General features: G+C 45.9%; 1 protein-coding gene across 3 annotated transcripts in view; it reads left to right on the plus strand.

The window, feature by feature from the left end:
• Positions 1-27,983, plus strand: part of SATB2 (SATB homeobox 2) — a 140,463-nt gene that overhangs the window by 90,140 nt on the left and 22,340 nt on the right. For all 3 annotated transcript variants that reach the window (XM_068948224.1, XM_068948223.1, XM_068948222.1), the window contains 3 exons: positions 6,899-7,111; positions 12,058-12,213; positions 23,232-23,429. In XM_068948224.1, the coding sequence (XP_068804325.1) occupies positions 6,899-7,111; positions 12,058-12,213; positions 23,232-23,429 (567 nt within the window). The remainder of the gene's footprint in view (positions 1-6,898; positions 7,112-12,057; positions 12,214-23,231; positions 23,430-27,983) is intronic.

A 27,983-nucleotide genomic window follows, 5' to 3' on the forward strand; every position in this document is an offset into this window, starting at 1 on the left:
GTAGCGCTGAGAGAGGAGAACTGGCTTTCCAGCGTGTGGATATGAAGGCAGCGCTTCCCCAGCTCGGCTCCTGCCCGCTCGGCTGCTGCCGAACCGTGGCTTTTTGGGGAAAAGGAAGTTACAGCCCAGGGAGGATGAAATTCTGCTTCAGTAGCCTCAGATATAGTGAAGTTTTGTAAGGAAATAAAACCGGCTGCTCTGCCTTGTTTGGGGGATTCTGCCATGCCCTGTGGGCCCGGTTACGGGAGTGGGTTGGGCCGTGGGGGGACGCAGCATCGTTTCTGGATGGTGCCCTGGCTTCTGGCATGACTCCAGGCAGGTCCAGGAGCAGGGCGCTGACGCTTCCCGAGCTCGCCACGGTGTCGAGGGCCAGTTATGCAGGATTTGAGGCCCTGAGAGGGCAGAGGGAGCGTGGTCGGCAAGGACGCTCCAAAGAAGGGCTTTGGGAGAAGGCAAGGAGGGGAGTGGGTGGTGACTCTTCATTTGCGTCTGATTCTGCTTTCTTTGGCAAAATTCACCCAGACTGAAGTGGGAGCTGAGTTGGATCCATTAAGAGGCCTTTTCAGATTAGAAATATGTTTTCTCTAGATAACTCTTACACTTCTACCTGCTTGTGAGACAAATTCTGGACTGAACTCCTTTCGCAAATAATTTCGCCTTTGACTTAAGCGAGAGGAAGGCAAGCGTCTTTAATATTCTGCCTAGTATCTAGTGGGACATTCATACTGCATTCATCACTATGGTGTCAGCACCATTGTGCGCAGACTTTCAATTAGCGAGGGTTCTGGTTTTGTTTTTTTGGGGGATTTTTTGTCATTTTTTTCCCCACAGAAAACTCTTTCTTATTGCATGAAACCCTTTCATGCTGCCTGCTTGTTTTATTCTTGTGTGTAATGTGGCACAAGCAGCGTTCTGTTGTACTCACAGGAAAGAAGGCAGTCTGCAAGGGAAGTGCTTAATTTAATAAATTGCAGATTTTTGGTACATGGGATATTTGTTCCAACGGTGGGTTTTGCACTGCCCAAAATTTCAGTTTCAATTAACTTAATTGTATTCAATAGGCTGAATGAAAAGATCTTAAGTAGCATGTGAGTCAGGCTTTCAGAATGTGTGCTTGTAGGAGGCGGCTGCTGCCTGCTCAGCTGATGCACAGGAGAGCTGAGCCGTGGAAGCAAATGCACAGATATACAGGGCGGGCACGAGCTGTGTGTCTTGCTCATTTTCTGGCATATTTCAGTGTAAAGGTTTGACACGCATGTCAGATAAATGGTGGCACTTGGTGGTTGCAGGTGGTTGATCTTTCCCTGCCTCCTTTTCCCCCTGCATCCACGTTCCGCTCCACGTGCACATCCTGTCTTCTCTAATAAAAAGAGATACCATAATAAAAAAGAGCCTTTATTAAACTAATGCAATAAAGGCATTTTCTTTGAGGATTTAAGCACTTCATTTTTAATAATAAAAATCAAATTGTCATTGTTGCACCCTATATAAGTTTTATTCAAATCAGCCTCTAAATGGTTCATGTCTAAGCAGCTCTCTCCTGAGATGTATGTTTTTTGGCATTAGTTAAATGAGTTAAAGTACGAAGCTCATACTCCAGCTGTAGGCACTGAATCTAGGGATCAGGAGTTTTTTCTTTGAGTGAGAGACTGATATGTTCCGCTCTTCTGAAGGGAACTAGGAGCCAACTGATCTCTCATTTACCCTGATGTGAAACCAGTTTAAGTCCTCTGAGTTCTCAAGTTCATTTGAACTGACAGCAGCGTGGCATCAGAAGTTTTGCCCGTTGAGACAGAAAGAGTTGTTTGGGCAGCAGGGTGCAAACACAGTTCTGCATAATGGAAAGTGTGACTGGATGAATATTAAGGTGCTTGGTTTGGCTAACCACGCAAAAATTTCCACTGATTATCTAAACCAATTTTGCTCAGCAAAATTGAACCGGATACATTGCCAAGATAGACATTACTAAGAGATTTCCAGCACTTCTGCTTCATATCCTAGCTAGAATTAGGAAGAGATGCAAGGAAAGGAAAGCAATGAACATTTGAAAATGAGGTTCAGTCCTAAGAATCTTGCAAGTACTTCGTATACGGATTCTTGCCGAGTGCTGTATACATAGAGACAAAGAGAAGTCTTTCTAAAGGTACTGAATGCATCTCATTCAGGCCAATATTGAGGATGTTGAAATTGGGACCCAGAGTAAATGTAGGGAGGAGTACAGGTGTCGTGCTAAAGGCCTGCCTTGGCATGAGAAAAAGCACAGCAGGTGGAATCGCTTTATTTCCTTGAAGGGCTGGGGGCTAGTGCTTCTGCTGCAAAGCTTCACTGGCTGACCTGCCTCCCCTAGCTTTGGACTGCAAGAACAGTCAATTTTAAGTAAAAACCAGTTATTCTGGCCTGTCAAAATCAAGTTTGCTATTGTATGCTGAAGGTAAGATTTCAGTGTAGTTCACTAAGAGTGAGCGGCTAACCAGTGGTTCCCTACCTGCTTGCTACCTTACCATGCTGGAAATAAGCCTTCTGTGCTGGTTGGGGATGCTGACGGAAGATAGGTTTTACATCACTGGTCTTTAAGATTGAGATTTTGAATTGGAGTAAATACCCACATTTCCTGGTTCTAATCTGACTCGCATCTATACCTGATGGGAAGCAGAACAGTTTTTCTCTTGAGACTATGAGTTATGAGTACTTCTGTTTGGGCTTTAAGTACTACAGGAGCAATATTTTTCTAGTATCTCAGCATTTTCTCTGTTGCTTTTGGCAACAGCTGAAGTAGGGAGAGGCACAAATAAACCGAAAGTATGAAAAAGTATTTATACTCTTTTAATGCTTCATATATATACATATAACCTCCTTGTACAGAACATAAAAACTGAGGTTTAGCAAATTAGTTGGGTTTATTCAAGTTTTTGCCTCAGCCAGTGTTTTGATTGTCCAAAGCCTGCTTTGAACCTTTTTAACCTTCGAAAGTTCTGCCTGTTCCCGTGGAGACATTGCTCTGGTCTGTGCTGGGGGAGCACAGCTCTGATCCCAGTCATTGAACTGGAAGCATATGAGGCCCTGGTCAGTGCTCACAAGCTCTCCTGCTGCCTGGTGTCCCTCATCCTCCTCTGTCCCCAGTACATCAGAGCCTGGGCTGCACTCCAGCATGACCTCCTCACCTCAATCCAGATTGCTTTTGAAAAGCTTTGGTTGCAAAACTGTCCTCCTTTTGGTCTCTGGTAGTGCAGTCTGCTGCCCCCTTACCAGCTTGACCCAAAACCCTGTGGCAAGAAGACAGAAAAGCTGCGCTTGCCTTCTGTGGGCTTTGGGTCAAGCCTTTGTGCTGGCCTCAAGGCTTAGTTAGTCGCTCCCTTGGATTTGGGTGCCGGTGTGAGTGACGTTTAATCTACGTTGTAGTGCATCGTCTTTCAGAAGTTGCTTAAAAAGATTCCTTGCCCTTGAGGTTTCGTTTGTTTGTCGTGTAAATCCTGTAGGTAATAAAAGAAATGAGTTCACAAATGGGCTTTCACAGAACAAGTGCAAAGCAAACCCCCAAGACAGTGACTTTGCTTGCTGGCTTGCTTTTGAAGGACTAGATTTCAGCTAGTTTGAAAAAAAAAAAAAAACAAAAAAAACCTATCAAAATTCTTCCTACTTTAAATAGCCTCCAAAGACTTTTTTATTTTGATTGAACATGTGCTCCTTTCTCCACCTCTGGTTATTTTTTTAAAAGTCCATCGTGGATGCAGTGTGTAATTCAAGAAATGGTGCAAGTTCCAAGCGTAAACCAAACTGCCTGAGCAGAGCCCTTGGCTCTGGCTGTGCGCACACCTAGCTTGTCAGCAGGGCCTACGTTACCGTTAAACTTGTCATCAGTTGCCTCTTCAGCAACGGGTTTAAAAATTATGCACAAGAGTGAAAAAAGAAGCAATATTATCAAGCTACCTATCCTAAAATGTGTTCAGCACAGATGATCTGCTTGGTCATTTAAAATCAGTTTGAGGAGTCCCTGAGGATCTTCTCTTAGGTTTGCAGAGTTGGTTACTCTGCAAACTGCCTTTTTTTTTTTTTTTTTAATATGTGAGATGTATGCAAGTTGGAATGTGCTAATTTAGCCAATGGAATTTTATAACAAACGTACGAATGCTGTGGGTTTTCTTCCCGCGCCCCCTCCAGCAGAAACATAATTTGCAGAAATGAAAACAGTCCCTGGCTGGCTTTAGGGTTTTCTCAAAAATAGAAACAGTAGGGTTTGTCTGGCTGGGCCAGTTTCCTCAGTACGCACCTGGTGTATATCACTTTAAAAAATAAATTATGCCTCATTAAATTACAATTAAATGAAATCATGATCATTTGTTTTTCTGGAAGGAAGATGTTTTTGCATATTGAAAGCCTAATTTGTTGCAGGTGACAAAAAGGCTGAAAAGATTATTTAATATCACTTTGGTTTTTTATAATGTTGCTCACTGGTTAGTTTGTGTATACTTCAGTAGCTCAAAATTGTATTATTGTAAATGTTATTGCTCTCAAGATGCTCTATTTTATGGTGCTACCCTATCACTCGGCTATCTCACCGCTGCTGTTTACCAGTGCTGTTGGTAGGAGGATCTTTAGTTGCAGGAGGACACGAGATTTTTCCCTCTGAGTCAGTTTTCTTGTCATCTGTCCTGCTATTTACATGGCTCTTAAGCTGGCGGAGCGCTCGGTGTGGCGGGGGGGCCGCAGCGTACCGCGCTCTGCGGCCAGGTTTTCTGCCTGCTCCTCCTTGGCTGAAGCAGGAGGTCTGCAGAGACTCGCCGGCCGCCCCGGGCAGTGCCGGAGGCGGCCGCGCTGGCTGCTCCTTCTCCTCCCGAGTCGCTTTTTCCTGTTGCAGGGTCCCTTGACTCCTTGTGAAGCTGTTGTCCCGTCGCTGCTGCTCATAGCCCAGCCCGCTGAACCGGTGTGGTTTACCCTACCGCCCCCGGTTGCGCAGTGCGGCGGTTCAGCGGCGAGGGGACCCTCGGAGGAGGAAGGGGCCGAACGCTGGGGTCTCCGCCCTGGGGAGCCCTTCCTCTTCTCTGATCAGAGCCTTCGAGCGCGGGGCTGGATACCTGGGGCTGGGCCGTGTGGTTACTCCCCTTGGTGCCATGCCCAAGCCGCCTGTACCTGGCAGCCCCTCGTTTACATACGGAGTCAGTGACCAGGCTGAGAAGTAATTGCTGGCATGCTTTCACGTATGTTTCTGCTCTCCATTTTGGAAATTAGACCATAAATTTAGCTGGGCTGAGATGGGGGGAGAAAAAGCTGCCTTGGACTCCAGCGGCTTTCAGGTTCGTTTTTGTCAACCCAAACCCATGATTTTTTTTGGAAGTCATATTTTTCTTTAAAAACAGAGGAATTAATGTGTCCCTTAAAAGAGCCAGAAAATTAAGAATTTAGAGAATCTGTGGAACGGATATTTCATTTTTTATTGCCTTTGGAGAATTTTCCTTTCACTTTAAGGGAAGATTATGAAAAGGATATGCTGCAACGATCCTGGAAGGGTTGACGTACGAGCCCTGGGTTCGAGCTTCTGTGCTGTCCTCCTTTTGTTAACGTCCCTCAGGCCGTGAGCCTGGCAAACTCTGGGAAGCTTTCCAGAACGCCCCCAGCTTCTCTGAGGTGTGGTGGACCGAGGAGCAAGCCAGCTACAAGCATGTGCTTCTGCCTTCGTGCAGAGAGGGGACCCACAGGAAGCCCCACCGACCGGCGCGTGGGGCACGGCAGGGTCCCTTTGCGCTGGCGGGCTGAACGCTGGCGCTCTGCTCGCGGTGCGTTCGGCTGAGCTTCCCGGGCCGAGGAGCCGGCGTTGGCGGCTGAGAGCGGGCACCGCAGCGCGGCAGGCGGAAACACGAAGGGATCTGACCGCTCTGGGCAATACGCGGGCAGATCAGCCTTTTAAAGCGCTGGCCCTCTGGCTGCTGCGCCCTGCCATGTATTACATGTAGTCCGGGTGGGCAGAAATGATCCCTCTCTGCCTCTTTGTACGCCAGTACGTTTCAACGCCTACTGTTCAGGAAACTGCCGTTACCACCTCGTGGAGTACCACGCGCGGTTGTCGAGGGGCAGATGTGGGGTGGTTCCTGCGAGCAGCTGGTGAACGCGCTGTGCTCTGGCGATGGCTGCGCGCCCTCATCCTGGTGCTCTGCGGGGCCGTTAGCTGCTGCAGAACTGTCGTGGGCCTGCCGTTACGCGCGAGTTTAATCCCATGGTTGATGTAAGCCTCTTTTAATACTGTTCTCAGTGGTTTTTTGGGAGTGCTCTCAGCTGTACTGGTTACCTCCTGGCATAGTGGCTTTTGTAAAAACTGGATAAATACAGTGTTCATTTGTTGTCATAGTGTGAGACCTGAACAGGTTAAATCCTAAAAGTAGATTATAAGGCTTTACGATTTGCTGCAGTTTTCTCCTCTCAGAAATGACTGTCCAAACCAAAATGAACGAACTATAACATCAAAACCTAGTGAAACATTTTTCTTTATAAACCTCCTGCACTGTTTAAATGTCGAAACTAAATTTACCAACCTTGGCAGATTTGTTAAAGATGAACAGGACTGTCAAGTGTTCCCAGCTTTAAGTAGAGAGAGAGATCTAACAGCTCCTAAAATATTTGCAGCAAGCACCTGGTGGTAACTGCAGTTTCTTCTCTCCGGTGCACCTACCTTCCTATCCAGTACTGCCGTGCTTAGATGGTTATTACAGTGCCAGAATAGGACAGTCCCAAAATAAACCCCAGCCCCCCGAAGACAAACACTTTCCTACAAAATATCCCCTCTGGGAGAGCCCATGAGATTCTGATGTCGGTTCTCAGTATTGCAACCCAGCTGGATACACCAAACAATTTAAAAAAAAAAACAACAACACATGACTTGTTTTCTTTTTTTAATTTTTTGAACCAGGGCTTGCTGTCAGAGATCCTGCGTAAGGAAGAAGACCCTAGGACAGCTTCCCAGTCTCTCTTGGTAAACTTAAGGGCAATGCAGAATTTCCTCAACCTGCCTGACTCAGAGCGGGATCGTATATATCAAGACGAGAGAGAGAGGAGTATGAACCCCAATGTGAGCATGGTGTCTTCAGCAGCCAGCAGCCCGAGCTCCTCCAGAACCCCCCAGGTAAGATGCGGTACCTCTTTACCTGTTGTCGTGGCATCCTGCGAATTAGTCTTGGGAAAGAGTTCCTCTCGGCACTTCCCTCTCTGCTGCTCTCCTTGCGCAGGTGTGTTGTGGAAATTCTTCTGTAAGGTTTTGGAGCGGCTGTTAAGAGGTGTTTTTGTGATTTCCACAAGATATCGTGATGACTTTGAGCTTTGATCAGTACTATAAATGCAAAAATAATGTTTGTAACATTAGTACATAAAAGACTGCATGTGGGCTGTACACACAGGCTGGTGATATATGCCCGTTACACGGCTGTTACTGATATATTATGGAAAGACTATTTACATAATTTTTTGTCTTAAGTAGTCTGTGTCCATTCCATTCTGCAAAATGCAGAGAAGATTTCTGGGGAGATGGAGGGGTTCACATATATTGCAGTAAGAAGCATGTGGTGGACAGGGGTTCAAAGTGAATTAGAAATCAGGGTGCTCTGTTTTGTGCCTAGGAAATCACAGTCCTTGCTTTAAAGGTTTGTATTAGTAATTATTTGAAGTACAGAAAGTAGAGAGGGGCAGGGTGTTGAGAAGGAAGATGATGGTTGACAGTTCCAAACCAGCTGTCATCTCATTGACTTAACTGCACGTGTTTATTAACGTGCTGTTGCCACCCACGTCCCTGGATTGGTTGTCCCTTTGCGCTGAGAGAGAGCATCCACACACCATGCTGTTAAGGCGTATTCCCCCTTTTACTAGGCTGAATGCAGTCCCAGATGTGCACGCTGAAAAAAAGAGAGGGTGCTTGCACAGAGGTTATGGTCAACTCTTGTCGTGACATTTCCCTAACTTGAGTTTGAAATTTCTAACTGCACGGACCCGAGAGCTCAATTCTAGCACTTTGCTTGGTACTGAGCTTCCTTAGTAAGTGGGCCTGTATAACCCTCCTGCTTTGGTGCCTTCAGTCTTGTAGTCTGCAAAGCCTCTGAGCACTAGCTTGGGCTGTGCATGTGTTAGCTGTGCTTTTAATAGTATTACTGAGCACTTTTCGTATTGAATTCTGTAGCCACAGCAGCTAAAAATAAGTAAGCACCTTGGGGGTGATAGTTTTAAATGCAAAGTGATTATCCTTAAAGAAGATGTGCTGGCTTTGTAGAAACCATTGAGCTTGCTTGGTGTAACCCTGGCATTTGTCTACGCTTCACGACTATACATGATCTCAATAATTGTTTTAACTGAGAGCGATTTTCTATCCTGCCAGCCCAAAATTGGCACTGAGTTGTTATTACATGTGAAACTCATTGTTGTGTAGCTCTTATCTTTTTTAGCTACCTTCCTTTAAAATACAAATTTTCTAAAGAGAACTATTTTAAGTAGTGTAACCATATTTTCTGCATATATATTAATTCATGAAAGGATTATCTTATTAATACCTAGCACGATAGATCGCACAACTAGGGTTAAATAACAGAAGGGAATGGAGGAGTTAGATGCAGTGCAGTGAGAGTAAAAGTTTGATCTGTTGCTCCATCTCCTTTCTCTGTCCGAAGAAGACGTTTTCCTATATCCTAGCCTACAGCTTTACAAAAACGGAAATGTTGCCTTCCTTTGTAAGAGCTAAGTACTACTAGAAAACTGTACTCAAAAAGTGTAAAGCAACCCATTCTTGCCTGATTTTGGCGTGAGGAATCCAGTAGAATATTGGGAGATTTTCAGTGAGCAGAAGCTTTGCAGAAATCTTTGTGTACACGGTGCTTGTCTTGCGCCCGCCGGATAACATTCCCCGGTCCTCGGAGGGCCAGCACCAGTCAGCACAGGTGCTGTTTTGACAACTTGGACACCTCTGCAAATGAGGCTGCTTCCCAGCTCAGAGTCAGGCAGCACAGCTACTTTGCTTCCCCATATGCCTGGTATTAGTTGCAATAAGACAAACACCGTCTTCCTGTTAGTGCAGCGATTCCCAGGAGCGTTGCCTCCCAGAGCGGGTAGGTTAAACAGCAGGGAGTGAGGTGCTTTGGAGGCAGTAGTGGTAACTGAAAGGAGGAACTGTACTGTCCTTTCCAGAATTATGTTACAGTGCTGGAGAAGTTGATTTAATGGCATTTTGAAACATGGTTTCCATAGATACCAATCTCTTGAGGCAATACTTCCGGGAATGATTTTTTAGTGCGAGAGAGTGTTGGCATATACCACTGTAAATGCTGGTGCTGGGGCAGCCGTGAAGGTAGGCAGGAGGAGTAACCCATGTCTCTGTAACTCAACCAGCCCTGAAACCCGCTTGTGGGGTATCTCCTAAGTACAGTCAGACATAGCTCAGGACCTAGATGAAGAAGAGAGCAGCAGATTAGTCTAGCAAAAGGATTTGAGTGCTTTGGGGAGAAAATGCTGAGCTTTTGAAGGTTATTGAGAACATGTAGCTGGTTCTCTCCCCTCTGTGGAAAACCAGCAGCCACTTGTGGGATTTCAGAGCCCTTCCATGGGGATTAAAAACGCAACCTTTTTTTTTTTTTTTTTTTTTTTTTAAAGCATTTGCAGTAAGACATTTCAATAATGGCAAGTCTTCTTGTTACTATCCAGAGTTGTTTTAAATCTAGGCACCTCATATTAAATACTTTGCTTTGGTGCCCGTGATATTTTCATTTGGTTCTTGCCCTGCCTGTTTTGGTGATTAAATAAAAAATGGCCCAACTTTCAGGGTGTCCAGTGCTGGCTGGTTTCTGACTTTCCGTTATGGAGCTCACAGGGCAGGAGACCCATGCAGGACAGAGCTGCAGTTTAAAACTTTCTTTTATGTGCTAATTTTGTTCCTCTGAGAATACTAGGCCCTCCCTTTTGGCCTTGAGGCCATAGGGATCTCACCTGCTGCGCTAGCCAAAGGCTCCCTTGGGTGGGAAGGCTTCTTCTACCCCCTTTCAAGCACAGTGGTGCCTTAGGAGAATTAGGCTCCGTTCTCCATGGATCCTGACGGGCTTGGACAGTCCTCTTCCTTCCCCAGGATCTCCTTGTTTTTTTCTTCAGCCTGCCCACAATTCCCCTAACTCTTCCCTGTCTATGCAAACTGAATTTTGGAGCCCAGCACCTCTGTCAGTCTGTCCATCAGGCCCTGTGGACAGCGGTGAGCGTGGCCCCTGGGCTGCCAGGTGGCCCAGCAGGCTCCGGTCCACCCTGCTGCCTGCGTGAATGCAGGCCGCCATCCTTAGCAGAAGCAGAAAGATCTTAGGCCCTTTGGAGGTGGCTCCTGCGGCGACAGCCGTGCTGTCTGGGAGCTGGCAGGGAATGAGCCGGCAACGGCTCATGGCCGAGGTGGTGGCTGCTGCTGCTGCTGCGGGCCAGGGTGTCCTCGCTCGGCTTTGACGCTGCTGCGATACGGCTTCGTGGTTGTGTGCAGCCAGTCTGGGCAGCTGCCTGCGTTTGACCATCTAGGCAGGGCTTCAGAAAGGAGAAAAGATACAGGGCGCTTTAAGCTTTATCTGGAAGCCGTAGGAACACCAATTAGTCTAGATTGGTGTACTGATTGGGTTTTGACTTGGTTATTAATGTGGGCTTTGGTACAAGAGGGATGCTGCCAACAGGAAGAGTTGGGAGGAGAGCTAAAGAAAAGGGGAAGTTCAGAAGGTTTGATTTTGCCTAGTTAACCTTCCCATTGTCAAAGAGGCATTTGAGCACGTCTGCCCAGTTAAAAATTAACCTTAGATATACTGTATCAGCCTTAAACTCTGGTACAAAAACAGGGGCTAAGAAAAGGTCTATAATTGGGCCAAATATCTGAATGTCACCAGGCAGGGTTTGTGGGAGATTTGGATCTATCTGGGTGTCTTAGCTTTGCCACTCAGGATGTTTTGTTTCCCAAGATCTTTATGCCTCTAAGAGAAAACGGGCATCTTATATCTGTAACCTATATATTTCCCCTGAAGGCGCTGGGATTCAAGGGTGAGCAATTTTAGGTTTAAAGCCCAGGCTCGATCAGTCCTACTATCTCTTCTCTTTGACCTCAGGAAAGCAGATGAAATCTGTGGTTCTGAGGGACCGCGGCTGCGGAGGGGGATTAGCGAGCCTGCTCCTGCAGGGCCCCCGTGGAAGGGCACGACGCCCGCACCCTGCCGCCGGGCAGCGAACGGCCGTGCCTCCGGGCCTTTACAATAAAAATCTTTTAGCAGCCTGCCGAATTGTATTGATACGAGCCTTGTAGGGGCAGTCCAGCCTGGGGAAAGTACTGGCAACGTCCGTTATTGTCCTTCATTTGTCACAGAAGCTGATGGGAAATCATTCAATTAAAAGGAGTGCAACGGAATACACAAAATCTCAATATGAGTTTAGGAGAATGAGGGCAGCACGTCAAAGGCGTGCCAAAGCCCAGCTTTATGAAATGATTTTTTTTTCATTTCCACTGATTTCCTAGGTGAAATTAGGTGACTATCTGGCTAGCATAATGATGATAAGGCTGGGAAGCCATACATACTCAAATGACATACGTATAGTTTTAATAAAGGATGAGGGAGACTTGAGGGAGTGCATTAAATTGAGTAATAATTTATTATTTAGAGACCTCTACCCATTTACTCATTTTTTCTGGGAGAATTGGCTCTTCCTCGGAGGTGCAGGCCACTTTCAGCGCCGGGGGAAGAAGGCAGAGGCCAGTGCGTATGCCGTAGTAGGTAGCTGGCAGAGCAAACTTCAGCGGCTGCCTGCAGCCGCATGCCCCAGCTACCTATCCGGGGGTTGAGCTGTTCAATAAACATGCTGGGAGAGGGAGAGGGAGAGAGTTGACAGGGCCTCGCATGTCCTATAGGAATGCACTGCAATTATTTCCAATCACAATTAACCTGATTAGAATAATGGACAGGAAGTGTCCCTCTGTAGCTAATGCAGTTTGGCATCAGCTGACTGAAATCCTTTGATAATTTCTGCACAGATGGCTGGGCTGAAAGCAGCACTTTTTTAATTATTATTTTCATGGTCTCTTGGTAGGCCAAAACCTCGACACCAACAACAGACCTCCCCATTAAGGCGGACGGCGCCAACGTCAACATCACAGCTGCCATTTATGACGAGATCCAACAGGAGATGAAAAGGGCCAAGGTATCTCAAGCTCTCTTTGCCAAAGTGGCTGCCAATAAAAGTCAGGTGAGTGGTAGAGGGGATTTTGTGGTTGCCGGGCTTTTTTGTTTTTTTCATTTTGTTTTTAAGGCAAACTCTGGGGCTGGAACTAGACCCATCTCCTCCTCACACCAATAAAAATACATCTGTTCCTACAATAATAATAATCTTCATCTCTGGGGAACCTGTCATGTTTTTGGCTTTTGCCTCCTTAAATGGTTTCCTTTTCCCATTTAAAATAGGATGGGAATAGGACGATTTCACAGACGGTTTTTTTCCCCTTTAGTACAAACAGGCATATGTCTTTTCACACGTTTGGTATATAGCTTACACCTCGGTTAGTGGGGCAAGAACCTTCCAAAATGATGGTGTCCTCCTCATTTGGTGGGTAAAGAAATTGTTTTCTTAAGTGAGTAACTGAGAGAAGACAATGGGAAACTGCATCCTAGGCAGGTGTTTCCTTTTTTTTTTTTTTTTTTTTTTTTTGCATGTTGTATATGCTGCATACGGTATGGCCATGTAAATAATTTACATCAGGCTCAATCAGTTAAAAAAAAGAACATTGCAGTGAGTTCTCTTGGATTAGTTTTCACCTTTGGTGTAAAAAATATATGCGGGCAAACCTAAGCCAGGGTGAAATTCTTGCAGAGAATCCATTAATTTAAAAATTTCATCCAGCTCTTTAAAAAAATATAAGGTACCAGAAGGGATTTTGTGGAAAGGACAGACAGAATTTTTTGTAGGAAGGGCAGCAAATGGACTGGAGACCGTTGGAAGGAATTGTTTACTCTGTGTGAAAGGAGCTGTTTCTGATCCTGGATGAAAATTACTCAGTTGTGCTAGGAGGTGGCATCAGTATGCACACACAAATGCGTTCATGAGAATGAGAGAGAGGGAAATAGAAGTATCTAGATGCATACACTCTGTTAAATACATAATTTTATTTTCCTTTATGCAGGAAAACAATATTGTAGTCATTTAAATAGATGTAAAATAAGAAGTTGAAAAGCAAATAAAAAAAGCTTCAAAGGCTATCAGTGCACATAGGAGAGCCTTCTCCTTGTAGTTGTACCCTGGCATGTGGAGGTCTGATTCATTTTTCCTTTCCCCGTTTCATCATTATTTTTCTGCCTTTTGCTTTCTCTTGTCAGGTAACAGGGGCTACAGTCCACAACCCCTCTACCCCCCCCCCCCCAACAAAATCCCAGGCACAGTATGAAATACATAAAAGGAAAATACCATGGAACCCTCTTAAACTGTTAAATGCATAAAAAATCTCATGTACCACATGGCAAAATGTAATGAGAACTGGAGCTGTTAAACGAATAAAGCTGTTAAAAGCATAATGCCACTTGGCACAACTACTGTGCATTTAACGGTTTTCCACTGTGTAATAAATGACATATGTGGTAAACGTGCAGTAAATATAAAAACTGCACAATTGATTTTGCAAACGTGCCCCTTATTCTTTACTCCATGCAGATATCAAAGTTCCACCCAGTATCCGGACTGGACAGCTTTTAATAAGGAGTGTTTAGCACAGACTGAATGCCAGCCTCTCTGAGGTTTGGTTTAAAATCGCTGCAAGCTTCCTGTCATTACAGCCAGAGGCTTCTTGAAATAGAGAGGGACTGAACCACCCAATAATAATTTGGGTGGCTCACTAGCTTCAGTCTGTGCCAGCCTGAGTGCACTTCTCTGGCAGCACTGCACACCGGCACCAAAACAAAAATATGGTCTGTGGTCTTTCACGTGGAAAAAGACAGAATAGGGCAGATTTTGAAAGCTGGATGCAGAAAGTTAAGAGCAGGATCCACAAATGTTACTGATTAAAGCAACATAAAGGTTTTAGTCCTTCAGCAGCAGCGGATAAAGAAGAATTTCTGAGGCTGATGTTTCTTTGTTTCACAGCCCTGCCAAGGCAATACTGGCTCCCTGGGATGACCCAGCATTCACCATGCTGAGATGTCATAGCTCTCTGCTGGAGCGTGAAAGTGGTTTATGGGGGCACGGGAAGGCAGGGACAGAGAGGCCATACTCACAGCCTGCAGCAGTTCTCGGCCTCCTCCTGGACCTGACAGCCCTCCGCGCGCCCACCCCTGCCTCACTGGGGGCACCCAGGAGAGCCCACCGCTGACCACGGTAGCCACAGCCAGGAGGAGTTCCAAAAACATGGGCACAGCTCCACATTTAGGGGAGAGACTGCTCTTCCCACGGCATGGTGGCTTGTCCAGCATAGCACCTTACATCTAGTTTGCTTAAAAACTAGTGGTGGGGCTTTCACAGCACTTTGTGCAGACCAGTTGTGCCAGTCCCAGGCACTTCCTGCGAAGATGCTGCTGATCTCCGCAGTTCAGTTACATGGCGGGGAGCGCTCTTGAAAACTCTGCCCGTATTTGTAGAAGAGAGAGAGTTGGAAAGAGGGGGAAAAAGAGCCAGTCTGAGGGTTTGTTTGGACTCTCTGCCAAAGTTTGTTCACTTGTTGTTCTCCACAGGCCTGGCTTGCGTTGCGTTGGCTTCCTCTATTATTCCCTCACCCCAGACTACTGAGAGGCTTCCAGTTTGCTAACAAGGCATGCGTTATGATGGGTGCTGCTGTTCTGTCAACAGCAATCCACGGTGCTGTGAGATCTTCACAGTTTCAGCAGCCAGTGAATCTCCGACAGGGTTTTGACGTTTTATACAGAGGGCTGTGTGTCATGTACCCAAGAGAGCACCCAGAGCCAATGGAGGCCTCATTTCATCTTCTGTCTTCGTACAGGAAGAGTGGTACCCACTGAGAGCAGTTATTGCGGGTGGCATCATCTACTGGTAGAGTTAATTGACCTCTAATTTAGAAAGTAGCCATCTTTATTCTTAAGGCATGGCATATTCTCAGTACAGCAACTAAAAGGAAGAAGAGCTGTTAGAAACTGAGGATATAAATCACGGAGCTCATGAGTCAGGATAAATGCAAGGAACAGGGCCTCACAGAGGTACCAAGGTAGTATGGTGGGACCCTCCTTTGAGGGAATCAACCTTCATAAAAGTCTCAAGTCATTAATTTCAGACACTGACTTATTCATCTCTTATTTTCATGAATGCTTATATAGTCCTTTGCAACTCAAATTCAGGTCTTTTTAGTCTTGTTTGTCAAGTGCTGTGCATCACTTTGTCCTGTGGAAGGCAGCAGGACCTGAGGGTCCTCGGGGCTCAGCCTCCAAACTGGGAGCTCTTATCTTATTTTAGTTGCCAGCTGTTAGTGATGTACCCCCTGGATACTACGCTGCTTCTTTGAGTATGCCTCCTGGTCATGCCCTTTGGGCCTTAAATGGCAAAATTCAGGGCCCTAAGTTATCACATTGGAAGTATTTCTGAGTGTGGCAGGAATACTGGGGTTTGGCCTCCAATTTGTGCTTCAGGCTGTCTTGGTTGAATTTGACTCACAAGGAAACGGGCTCCCAGCATGCCATTTCGGAGAGGTTCGGGTAGCCTGCGTGTCTGCAGGGCTGGGCAGTGGGGACAGACAGAGACTTTCACCTCGGGTTGCCGCAGGTCTGGACTGTCTGCAGGAAAGCTGGCTTCTGCATTGAGGCCTGCAACAGCTCTACGGTACGGTGTTGGGAAAACCACTTCCCCATGTCCTTGTGCCAGCGCTGCTGTAACACTGTGCAGCAGCGTCGCCCCTCTGGCCTCTGCCAGTGAGAGCCCTAGGAGAGGCTCTGCTGTGCTCGGCAGACGGTTTTTCTTAGTCTATGTGAAACGAGTTTAGGAATATAATTCTGTTCATAATAAACAGTTAGTCACTATCAAAATAAATAGCGGGCATAGTTGACTGGAGCCCCTGTTGACAGTCTGAGGGAGGGCAGCAATTGTATGGGCATGGGAGACGGCCAGACTTCCCACGGTTCTCTCAGGGCACGAGGTCCCTCCTTAGCAGGGTCGGGGCAGCATGGAGAAGCAGGGCACATGCTGCTGGGGATCTGCCCTGGGCCGAGGCAGATGGACAGTGTTGACCTCCAACATGACCAGTCCAATGAAAACAAAAAATAACCCCTTTAAACTGAAGCCCTTCCTCAAGGGACTGGAATTTGTTCCAGTTACACCACAGCAGAGCAAGAGAGACCCCACTGAGCAACATTTGAGAAAACATTAAGCTGTGAAGCGCAGTTTCTGGTTCATATCTTTGCCCTGTTTAAAAATAAACAAAAAATAAACTTGGCCAGGGGGAGCACAAAAGCCCTTCAGGTAATGAGGTTAGAGAAACCCTGGACTGTGGGTGGAAATCATTGCAGCTGTGTGGCAATTCCTCACCTTTCCTGTGACTTCTTTCCATATTGAGACCGTGCCGCATTGCCAGGGTCCTCTGGGGCCCTGTTCTCTGGCAAGGGGGTGGGCGTTAGCCCCGCTGTGGGAACCCACAGTCAGACTGCCCTTACCCCCTGCACGTGCTCTGCGAGTCCGGGCAGCGCGAGATCGATGAGGCGGGAGAGCTCTGGAAGCACCTTCTTTTGTCCTTCCCTCTCTTACCAATTGGTAATTGCTTATTTGGCATGGTGGGATGTCTTTTCTTCCCCTTTTACTTTATAACAGATATTTTCTGTACCTTTAAAATAATTAGCTTCCAGTGAAGATGAACAGCAGCTAGAAAGATGCATCTGGCCCGGAAGATGCGTAGCACGTATAACATATGCATACAGTGCATTTCCTATTGCTGTAGCATCTCGGGGCCTGTACAGTGCTTGTGAATGTCTACAGCTGGTGCAGATCTGCTGTTCTGATACTTTGATTTTCTTGTTACATGTGCTGGACGTAGAGCAGGACATTTCTCTCCTTGATTAAAGTTAAAACGTCTTAGAAGTACCTTCAGGCATTAACTCCTTTACAGACCTCTACGTATACTCACAGCTCGACTGCCATCCGTGACAGCAGCTGCAGTGGTGCATCAGCCTCTCCCAGCAGCTCAGCAAGGCAGGGAGAGTTGGGAGCCAGGGCTTTGCCTGGGGAATGTTTGGCCGAGCGGGCAGGGAAGGCAGGCGGCTTGCCGTGACCCTGAGCCCAGGCGTCCTGCCCAGCCTCGTGTGCTGCCTGTTTGAACGCGGCACGCTGGAAATATCCTCGGTGCCCAGGATCTTTGCCTCTAAGGGCAAGAGGTGTAAGCAAACTTGGTGTTCCCATGAATCGAAGGTTTGTCAGGACTCATAAACTTCATTCGTTTACCATATGGTTTCTTGTTTTATAAAGCTAGTGAGAAACTGGCCCTAGCGAAAGTGCTTTGCGCTTTGCCTTAAGTTTTTAGAGGTGGAAAAGTACTGAGCATTTCAGAAAATTCAGGCTCTTGAATGATTAACCTTGAACCGTAACAAAACGCTCCATGTAAAGCTTCTCAGGTTCAGTCCCCCTCCCCCTGCCCTCATCAGGGATTCATTGAAGCCATGACAGAACTCTCCATTACAGTTAGTCTTTTATCCATTTCAGCTTTCTTGATTAGGTTATCTTGAATCATTAGGGGGTTTATTTATTTTAATAGACACTTATTGGATTCATGGAAAGAGAGTTTGGCGACTAAAGAACAAGAGCTGAATATTATCTGGCTCATTTGGCACTGCAGAGAGTCCCGAACTGAGTGGAGGGAGAGTGGCTGGGAAAGTTTGCTCAGAGGACTTTGGTGGTCCCACCTAGACAGGCAGCTTTCTCTGGGCAACTCTCTCGTTTCTTTCCCAATCTTTCAAGACTTGCGTTGATCATTGCTGCTTTTTTTTCCCTTTTGTCACATATGTTGACATTTTCTGCACTGATGATGTGGGTGAGGAAATGGCCTTTTACATTTATTTTTGAGATTTATTCCTGAATCACTCTTACTAAAAACTCTTCTTTTGCCTACTCATACTTTCACTAGAGACCCTAGGAAATGTCAGCACAGAAAACTAACTACATTATTATTAATTTCAGTATGAATACAGGGAAGCACAAGGTCAGTTTGATTATGGTTTTACCCCTGCTGGAAGTGTCTCACAGTCCAGTACAAGTAAATAGGTTGTGTGTGACCACATTACCATGGGCATCCAACTGCCTCTGTGACGGCTTTTAGTAGACACACTGCTGGAAGTGTAAGAACTGACCTGTAGGCCCACCGTAACTTAGCCTGACCTCTTCCCACACGCTTTCTCATCATTTAATCAGAAATACGGTCCTTAGCTGACTACAGGTGGAGCACCATCTGCAGGAAGCCGTTTTTGGGGGTTGGGGTATTGCACTCACCTCCTTCCAGCACTGGAAAACCTGACCTTACTGTAGTCTAAGGCTGCCAGAGCAGCCTCCCCTGGTCTAGGGTAAGTCTTGCAAAGGTGAAAGGGTCAAACTGCCAAGAAGAGTCTTATCCTTCATCCCATGACCCTTTCACTTCTGCAAATGCTGCCCCAGCTAGGTGTTCTTCCAGGGGGCCTGGGGGCAGCAAGGCTGGTACTTTAGCGTAGTAAGCACACTGTTTCTTTAACAGCATAAAAGCACAACGGGAATGGCTAGCTTCCTGCAGATTTTTGTTGTTGTTTGCTTAGCTATGTGGAAATGTATTTGATTAGGAGGCAGAGAGAGAGGTTAAAAATAGGACATTAATATGATATTATTTGTTTTATCAAATAAAATGCTTAGAAAATGTTTATCTTGTCTCATGAGAACAACAGAAATAGAGGCCAGCACTTTTCTGCAGTTCTCTTTAATGAGCTCAAATGGGCTGTGTTCTCGAAGCCTCTACAAGTTTTGGGGTGAAATGAAGGAAGTTCTGAGCAGAATGCCTTGTAACCACAAGTACTGGGTGTGCCTGACTGGAGAGCCAAAAGCATCCTTTAATTGTGCTGTTTTTCCTCCTCTTGTTTTTAATGGGAGACATTCCCATTGAAGAGCCATAGGGGCTAGCATTAAGGGCCCAGTTCTGCCACCCAAAGTGACGCTAACGTGCCCCAGACGCTCCTGCTAACTCTGTGGAAGTCCCTGGGGTCGCCTGTGCTTGGGAGTGAGACTTGCAGTACACAGGGTGGCAGGATCAGAAACACGAGGTATCGTGGATCTTGGGAAGGATGTGTCATTGGTTCAATTTTTATATGTTCACAGAAGTTGGGTTTACTTGTAGTGAAATGAGCTCATGTTGTGGATGAGTGAGGGAGAAGGTGGTGGGGTAGCATCTCCTTCTTCACTTTTCCTTCCTTCTTCGTGCCCATAAATCTAGCTATAGATGAAAATTCACTGTGAATTGCTGTAGCTCCAAGAATTTCTTTATTTTAGTATTTCTTAAATGAAATAATTCTCCTGGAAAGCTCTGTGTAACATACACAGACCCAAAGAAATAAATAAAAGAAAAAAAATTGCAACCAAAAAAACCCAAGTTGAGATTTTTAACAGAAAAAGGAGATTTGTGTATTAATAATTCATGAGTTCTCATTGAACATGCAGGAAGAAACGGTGCTATTCAATAGAGAATACTGTCATCTGTCACTGTTTTATTTGACATTTACACTTTTTTTTTTCCCTGGTACTGCAAAACTTTCTTGGATGGCGTGCTAAGATTATTTAAATAAATAATTAAAAAATCCACTGCAGACTTTTCATCTGTACATGGGGAAGGCGGTTACTTGCAATCATAAAGAATGTGCGAGTAAGCTGCAGTGTTGTGTTTTCTCACGTATTAGCCAAAACCATCATCTAATAAGCAGCCCCGTAGCTGGAGAGATAGGGTCTGGAATGGATGGGTCAGAGAACGAATTCTTGAATAAATGAAAGGGAAGCATAGGAAAAGAGCAGTGAAAGGACAGATTTGATGCAGATAAGCGTACACATGCACACAGTGGGTACGTATGTGTATGCGTGGGGGTGAGTGAATGATAGCTGTTGTGAAGAAAGCTGCCACAAATACGTTGCCATTGCTGATGCAAAAATAAATATTTATAAATGGCATTGGGGGAGATCCAGTCACACACAACGTGAGCGAAGACAGAGCATTTAGCACAATGACAGTTCAGAGTTAGGCGCACCTTGCAATTTCTTGCTAATATTAGGCTCATGAAAATCTTTCTGCTCTGTAGGTTAGTTATTATTTATAAAAATCACAGAACCAGCTGATACATTCATAAGCTAATTATTGTAGCAGCTGGGTACACATGGTGCAATATGTCTGAGGCTGTGAAGTATCACAGATTTCTTGGGGCCTGCTGTGGTGGGGGTGTGCTGTTGAAGGCTAGATCCCTTAATCTGATCAGCCAAGCAAATACTTTGTGGGGAAACTGGATTAATATCTCTCTAAATACCATGGATGTGCTTCACCTTCAGAACCAGGCTCCTTTAAACGTGCCATTAGCTTATCCCCTTTGGGGCATCGGGAAGTTCTCAGGTGTCCTCAGGATGACGGGGTCTTTGCCTGGTGCCTCCCTTCGCCAGAAATTAATTTGGTTTGCTCATGTCTGCACACATGGTCACACTGCAGTCTAATCTTTTCCCTAATAGCTCCAAGGTCAGGACCTCGCATGTTGCCAGGCAAATTGAGCGCTATCCTTCTTAAAGACTAATGGCAGAGAGTGCGTAGTCCATAATGAGGCCTGTAGTGTTGCTCTAAGTGATTGTAATGAGTGCTGATTATAACGGTACAGATAAATCAAAATGCAGCAGGCAGCGTCGGGCTCGCTAGTCCAAGTTTCGGAAGTGGGGACGGCACCGCTGAGCTCCACCAGCGCTGGGGCACCGCGCGGCTCCGCAGCCCTCGGGAGAGCGCCGCGGGTCACCTTCCCGCGGGCCTGCCCCGCTCAGGCACGCAGCGCCAGCGGATGCAGGGTTTGGGCTTCTTTTCTGTGAAATGGTTGGTCTTTGGGCGGCAGCATCCCGGGGGAGATGTAAAACCTACCTGCCTGAAACATTTGAAAGAGTTCAGTTGGAGGCTTCCTCAGATCAGTGAAAAGCAGGCAGAATCGGGAGCTTATTTTTTCCACAGATGGTTTATTTTCCATTTCAAAAATTATTTGCTTTGTATGGAGAAACCCCTGAGAGAGCACTGTGGGGCTGGGAGATTTTTTTTTTGTCCCTTCTCTAAAAGAGACAAAGTTTGGGGGGATTTCTGGGGGGAGGGAAAGGAAAGAGGAGAACTGAGGGCAAGGAATGTGGTCAAACCAAACTAAAATTCAGACTCACTTGGCTGAGAGATTACCCAAATACCAGCCAAAAGACTTTGAAAATATAATATAGATTTTTTTTTTGCTAAGTAAATGATTAGATATCTTGTTTTCATCCTTGTCCCCCCCCATCCTCCTAGTTTATTGCAAGAAAAGATCAGGTCTGCACAAATGTGGCCTCTCACTTGTAAAAACAAGGCAGTGTTGTGTTACAGATTAGTTTATAAATCCCTAGTGGCTTCACAGTTCAGTGCCTACAGCTGCTGCAGATGGGCCTGGGTTTTTGTCTCTTCGCTGTGCTGCAGCCGGCAGCCGAAGGAGAAAATGGAATGATCAGGTTATTAACATGTAGGCCGCGAGGAAGAGGCTGCACAATGAGAACAGCTGGTGTTGCTGTCTTGGCTGATGCAGCGGAGATAATCAAATCTTGCCTTTTTGGGGGGGGTGGTAAAGGCAGAAGTCACAGTGGAGAGTAAGACAAACAACGGCTTATGATATTATATACGGGGTTTATAGCGCGTGTTAGAAGTTGGCAATGGCTTACAAGTTGTTATACAAAAAAAGCAATCCCCCCCAAACCCACATGGGCCTATAATGAACCTGTCTGTTCAGCTTGTCGCTGTTTTGAAAAGTACGGTTTTGGCTACTCCTAATACTGTACATTTTTAACATTGATCAAGCTATCTTTTAGGTATTGTAAGGTGCCTGTCAAAATGGTGTCAAAATGCTGAGTTGTAGCTTGAAAATGATGGGTTATAAAGCTACTAGGTAAAATATTTTGACAGGAGTCAGTAAGCCGCGTTGACAGCATCCTCAGTATTATCTTCTCATGTTCTGTCATTTGCATTGCGTCTCCTCGCTCCCAGGCAAGAGAAGGTAATCGTGGTCCCCAGCGCTGCGCAGGGGCCGCTCGCCTGCCCTCCCGCATGGGTGCAGCCTGCTGGGGACCCCACCTCATGGACACGCGAGCTCAACACATGCAGCACCGTTCCTCCCATTAACAGCTCTTGCCGTTTTGCTCTCTGCTTGGCTTTGTGTTTTATAGCAGTTTTCTTTACCTGAAGTGCTGGTGCTTCTCCAGTGGTCTGAGCTCTCAGCCGCTATGGAATTTAATAAAGTGGTAACTTTTTGATGGCGTTTCAAACTACCGTATAAAACAATATAGCAGGAATAAAGTCAACTATTGTTACAATCTGTGGTTAGGTTTAAAATTATCTCCACCTAATATCTGTCTTTCTTGATCTATAAAGTAACTTCTGCAGGGCCCTGTTTGCTTCCTTCCTGTTAAATACTAGAGGATTCCTTTTCAGTAAGATTGCATCTTCCCTGTTACATGGCCATTTGACTATTTCCAGCTGTCAAGTTTTAGTAGGGCTCAAAGCTGGGGTAGCAACAGCAGATCAGGGGGGTTTACTTGATAGTATTTTCTTCCAAGCATTTTCAGTAGTGGTTGAATTTCTGGTCCTAGGACTGCAACCCTTAGCATGAGGGTTGTTATCAAGTGTCAGGGGTTACAGCTCCCTTTCTCTTGGTCAGATGAAGAAAGAAAGGAGCTCTAAAATGGAAAAAAATGGAGATGCGCCTTCATTTCAACTCTTGGTTTTCTACAGAAAAGGTGCTTATATCTGAGCCTTCTGTACATGGTATGATTAGGACAGGGGGTAAGATGCTGTGCTTCCTGGTTCTGGTCAAGCACTGCTGATGGTTCCTGTCTCTCCAGCTTTCAGAAAATATAAATAGCATCATGGATTTATTGAGACAGAAGGGCAGCTGAGGGTAGCAGGGGTTTCTGTGTGAGATCAAACTAGCAAAACTTGCAGCACAGAGCTTTGCTTAAGTCTGGCTGACCTTCCACTCGCATCTGGTTCCTCAGTGCTCAGTGAATTAACTGTGCTGACCCCACTGTTGCAGGGCTGGCTGTGTGAGCTGCTTCGCTGGAAAGAAAACCCAAGCCCGGAAAACCGCACCCTTTGGGAGAACCTCTGCACCATTCGCCGCTTCCTGAACCTTCCTCAGCACGAGAGGGATGTGATCTATGAGGAAGAGTCCAGACATCACCACAGTGAGCGTATGCAGCATGTTGTCCAGCTTACTCCTGAGCCTGTGCAGGTCAGAGCACTAACTCCCTTCTCAATGAGTCTTTGTGTGGAAACAGCTGTCAGAGGTAGAAAGAAGCAACTGGTTCCAGCTTCCCTCTGATTTACAGGTTGAGACACACCAGTTTTAATCTATCTCTAGGGCTGCCTGCAAGCGAGAACTCTCAAGCGCTGAGCTCACTGTATGTACGTTGCGGCGTGTGTGATAACAGAAGGGTCAGCAGTAGTGATGTTATGGAGCTCCCCTAGTGTCAATAGTCGTGCTGTGGCCGAAACTCAATTTAACTATCCAAAGTTGCCAACGTTATAAGAGTACAAATGTGTCCCTCAGCAACAGAAATAGAAGTGTGCATTTAGTTAGGAAAACAGAGCAGCAGTGGAAGGTTGGTCACTAGTTCCTTTTCACAGAATCTAAAGATGCCTGATACTTGTTCTCGAACAGTGGCCAGCAGGCAACTCTAACCCATAGTTTCTCTTTTGTTAGAAAGAGAAGAAAGGTAGGTGCTTCAGGAAAGGTAGGAGTGTAAGAAGAGTAGTTAGTCTATGCATGGGTAACACAGGTATTTTAAAGAGTGAAAAATGGGAAAACATTTTTGATGTATTCACTGAAACTTGACGTACTTCTAAAGTGACCATGGTGAGTACTCTGTAGGGAACAAGCCTTCATTTTACAGCAGCCTCAAGTAGTGTTTTGCTCCTCTGTAGAACATTTGTGATAAGGATGAATTTTTGGTGTGTACACCTTTGTTTTATCCTTGTCTCTGATCTTAATGAGAAATAAATAGATAAAAATATGCATGGGGAAAACAAAAGGAAAATACTGCAAGACTTTTCGGCTTTGCAATTCTAGATTTAGGCATAAGAGAAAATTAGCCTTACTGTATCCCTAATAACTAATGATACATGTTACAAAACAAAACCTCTACTAGTGGTCAAAAGAGGCTCAGGACTTGTCTGAAATGAGAGCTGGAGTGGGAAACTTAGAGATCCTTTCTTCACTGATCATTTTTTGTGAGCCCATGCTTTAAAACAGAGTTTCATGGTTCTGTGGTGGAAAGATCATGAAGTGTTATTTGTATTTTGGTCATGGCCCCAAACACTAGAGAAGTTGTTGGTCCGAAGACCCTACATTAAGCGTTGTTGTACAAACTAACCAAATGAATAGCACCAGTCTGCTATAAAGGTCTTCAAGCTGATGAAAGCTGTGATGAAGTCAGTGAGACCAGCAAACAGTAGAGGAAGGGATTAGTCCTGTAGCAAGAGCAACAATCAGAAGAAGCAGACAGTCGGGCTGCTTCTGGGAGCGGTTCAGTGGCTCCAGATCCTGCAAAAGATTTTTCTTTTGCTTTGTTTAAGTAAATGCTATTTAGTTAGCAAGCATTCTTTGGCAGTACTTCTTGAGAACGGGGCAGAAAGTAGGGAAGTCTTATGGAAGAATGCAGAGTTGGCATTTCATGCAGAAAGGCCATTATGGAAGGAAGACATTATGAAAGGATAATGACTGGACCTTGAAAGGTCTGCAGAAAGAGAGGGCTGATCATTGACAACAGCAAGGATGTAGGGAGGATGGCAGTTATTTAAGCTCAGGAGAACTTGAGGAACAGAGGCTGAAAGATTGAGAGGGGAGATACATTGCTGAAGCTAAAAAGCAGAAGTGATGCCTTCCACAGCTGAATGGCCTTTTGGATTGTCACTGATTCTTTGCGCCATCCGCTTGATCACATTGTGTGACTGGTCTCCATTAAGTTCGTCCATGCTGCGTTCTCCTCTGATAATCTCGTAGTTCCTCCTCCTACCTTTGCTCTCCTCGCTGTTGTTTGATCACGGCTTGCGCTGCTTTGTGCATGGCTTTGCACTCCTTACTCTTACTCTGAATCTTGGCATGCAGCCTGTATTCTTTGTCTCAGCTCTTGTTCTTCTGCTGCTAGAGTTTTGGCCAATGATCTAGACACCTTTTTCCAAAGGAGGGAGTTCTTTCTCTCTTCTTCTAGTTCTGCCCCTTCTGAAACACCTTTTTCTTGCCCAGATTAACTGTTGCCTAATTTGGTCTCCTTTGTCTCTTCTGCTGCTGATTTCCTCCTTGCATTCTATCCTCAGTTTTTGCCTGGAAGAAAAAATGCGTTTGCTGGGGTTCAGATTCTCAAAGCTGCCAAATAGAAGAAGTGCTCTAAATAGTTTTAATTGCAAGTTTGGGCTTCCATGCCCCCAAAAGTTGGTGACGTCTTGGAGACCAGAAGCTACAGGAGGGTAAAGGACCAGGCTAACATGTGGGACGACCACTAGGCTTATGAAGGTTTGAATGCATTAACCCAGTTCTGGTGCCCACACCAAATAGAAAGATCCTCTAAGGGACAATTTGAAGAAAACATTTCCCTGAGCTCTTGTTGGTGACCTTGGTGATTAGCCTACTTTCCAAAGTCTTCTGCACATCACTTTTCTGTGTAGTGCAGGTTGTCTCTTCTGAGTGACATGTTACACTGCATTGCAATGTGATGCATTTGTATTTGTCAGCAAGTTACAAAGCCGTGGATTAATTATTTATTACAGTCAAAATATGAAAAATGAAGAAAAATAAATGGAAGCAGCTGGCAACCACATATAGCAAAACTCTGGAGACCCTGGTATACATTTGATACAGTAGGCTTGTGTTTTGGGGGTGCTGCATTTTAGAGCTATGTTTGCCCTTCCAAAAACCCCGGTAGGTTTCTGAGTGGCATGCTACCAGTGCAAGCCCCAAAAGGCTTGGTGTCCACCTGCTCCCTACTGTCAAAAGATACCCTGCACCAAGCAATTTTTGTGTAATATTTCGTCGCTGGGACTTGAATTGTTTTAAGCAGCAAGGTTTGTTTTTTGGCTTTGCTGCAAGGGTCACCATTAGGTAATTAGCCATGAAGAATCAATGACAGCAGCGAGAGGCATAAAACTGAGGCCCTCACACTTTCAGTCACTGGAGATTTTGTGACACTTTACATAAGGGTAGGGGTCTTGGGCCCCGACTCCTGGCCAAAATCCAGGCCGAGTAATTACATTCTGCCTATCTAAAATTCCCTCTGTAGCGTCAAGTGGGAAAGCAACTCTCATTTCCTTCTCAAAGCTGTGGCGGGTGCAGGATGTCTGCCACGGTGCCTGACTGCATTTTAGCAGGGGGTGGAAACATCCGAGAGCTGCAGTCACTGACCTACTTCGCTTTGCAGGCTTTGCTAGTGAAAAGTGCACTGTAAATCAAGTCCTTACCTTCAGCCTTGATGTCAAGATGATGGTCCTTTGAAGAAGATACAAGTAGCAGTGCTGTAAATAACAGCATGGAAACACTGCAGCAGGCGGCAGTCCCTCTTACCTCTGGTTTCTCTCTGCGCCACCCCCTTCTTTCCCTCTGCCCTGATAGATCCGACATGTGTACAATAATTTGCGTCTGATGTTTGAGATGCAGTGGGTGGTTTGAGCAGTAGCCAAGCTGTGTTCCGCTCTGAATTTGAGCCTTGGCTTGGCCTCCTGCTCCTCCAGCTGTTAGCTGGGGAGAACTTGAACACGGGCTGCCTGGTGCTGCCGGCCACAGCTTCCCTTGACCCTCCTCCCAGGAATCACCCCGAGGCTGGTTATGATTTCTGTGCTGAAATGGCAAGGTGTGTGCAGTGGAGCCCTTATTACGGTGCTATAGAAGATTGGCTGAAGCGTTTGGCTCTTGATGTTTAAAGGGATTATTGTTTCTCTTCTGGCAGGCTCTTGCCCTCTGCTCTGTACCTTGCTGTTTAGTTTTAGCTTCAGTGCTTTAAAAAGAAACATTCTCTTTTCTTCTCTCTTCCATTAGATTTTCCCTGTCAGCCATATATTAAGCCATTTAATTAAATATTTTCCTGTTTCTGAAATGAAAAATGTCTATAATGGAAGCTCAGTGCACAAGAAATTCTTCCCTGCACACTTGATTTATTTGTTATTGTGCTGAGGAGTCATAAAACCTGCGCCCTGTAGAGCTCTGTGACATGGCCGTGCTCTCTGGCAGCATAGGGTGTGACCATATGGCCATGCTGGAGCACTGCTTTTTCTTCGTGTACTGGTTGCGGCATGTCCAGCCTATACCTCCATGTTGCTGGGCACACAGCCTCAGTTTGCCACAGCAGCTCATTGGGCTTTTAAGGAAGTTTAAGGAAGGTGTGCAGTAAGGTGGCTCTTTCCCTTCCCTTTTTGTGCAGTGTGGGAATCACAAAGTATTGCTGTAGGACTAAGGAAAAGACCTGTGACTTTGTCACAGAGCTAGCTGGATACCGTAAGGACACTACCGCTGATTTGTGGAGTGCCTGTGCTACAGGTTCATGGAGGATGGGAGAGTGTACTGGAAAGCGTTATGTGTGTCCTGTTCTCATCCTCTCCCACCATTAGCTGTGGTCAGATGCAGGATCCTGCATGGACCTCTGCTCTGGCCAGGCCTGGCTCCTCTTCTGCAGATCCGCTGCACTAACCACATGCGAAGGGCATGCGGTTGCAGCCTCGTGCGTTGTGCATTTACTTTCCTACCCCTCAAAGTTGAAGGTACCTGCCTTTCTTGCCATCCCTCGCTAACTCCCGTGGC

This window comes from Struthio camelus, chromosome 6, assembly GCF_040807025.1.
Source record: "Struthio camelus isolate bStrCam1 chromosome 6, bStrCam1.hap1, whole genome shotgun sequence".
NCBI classification, from domain to species: Eukaryota; Metazoa; Chordata; class Aves; order Struthioniformes; family Struthionidae; genus Struthio; species Struthio camelus.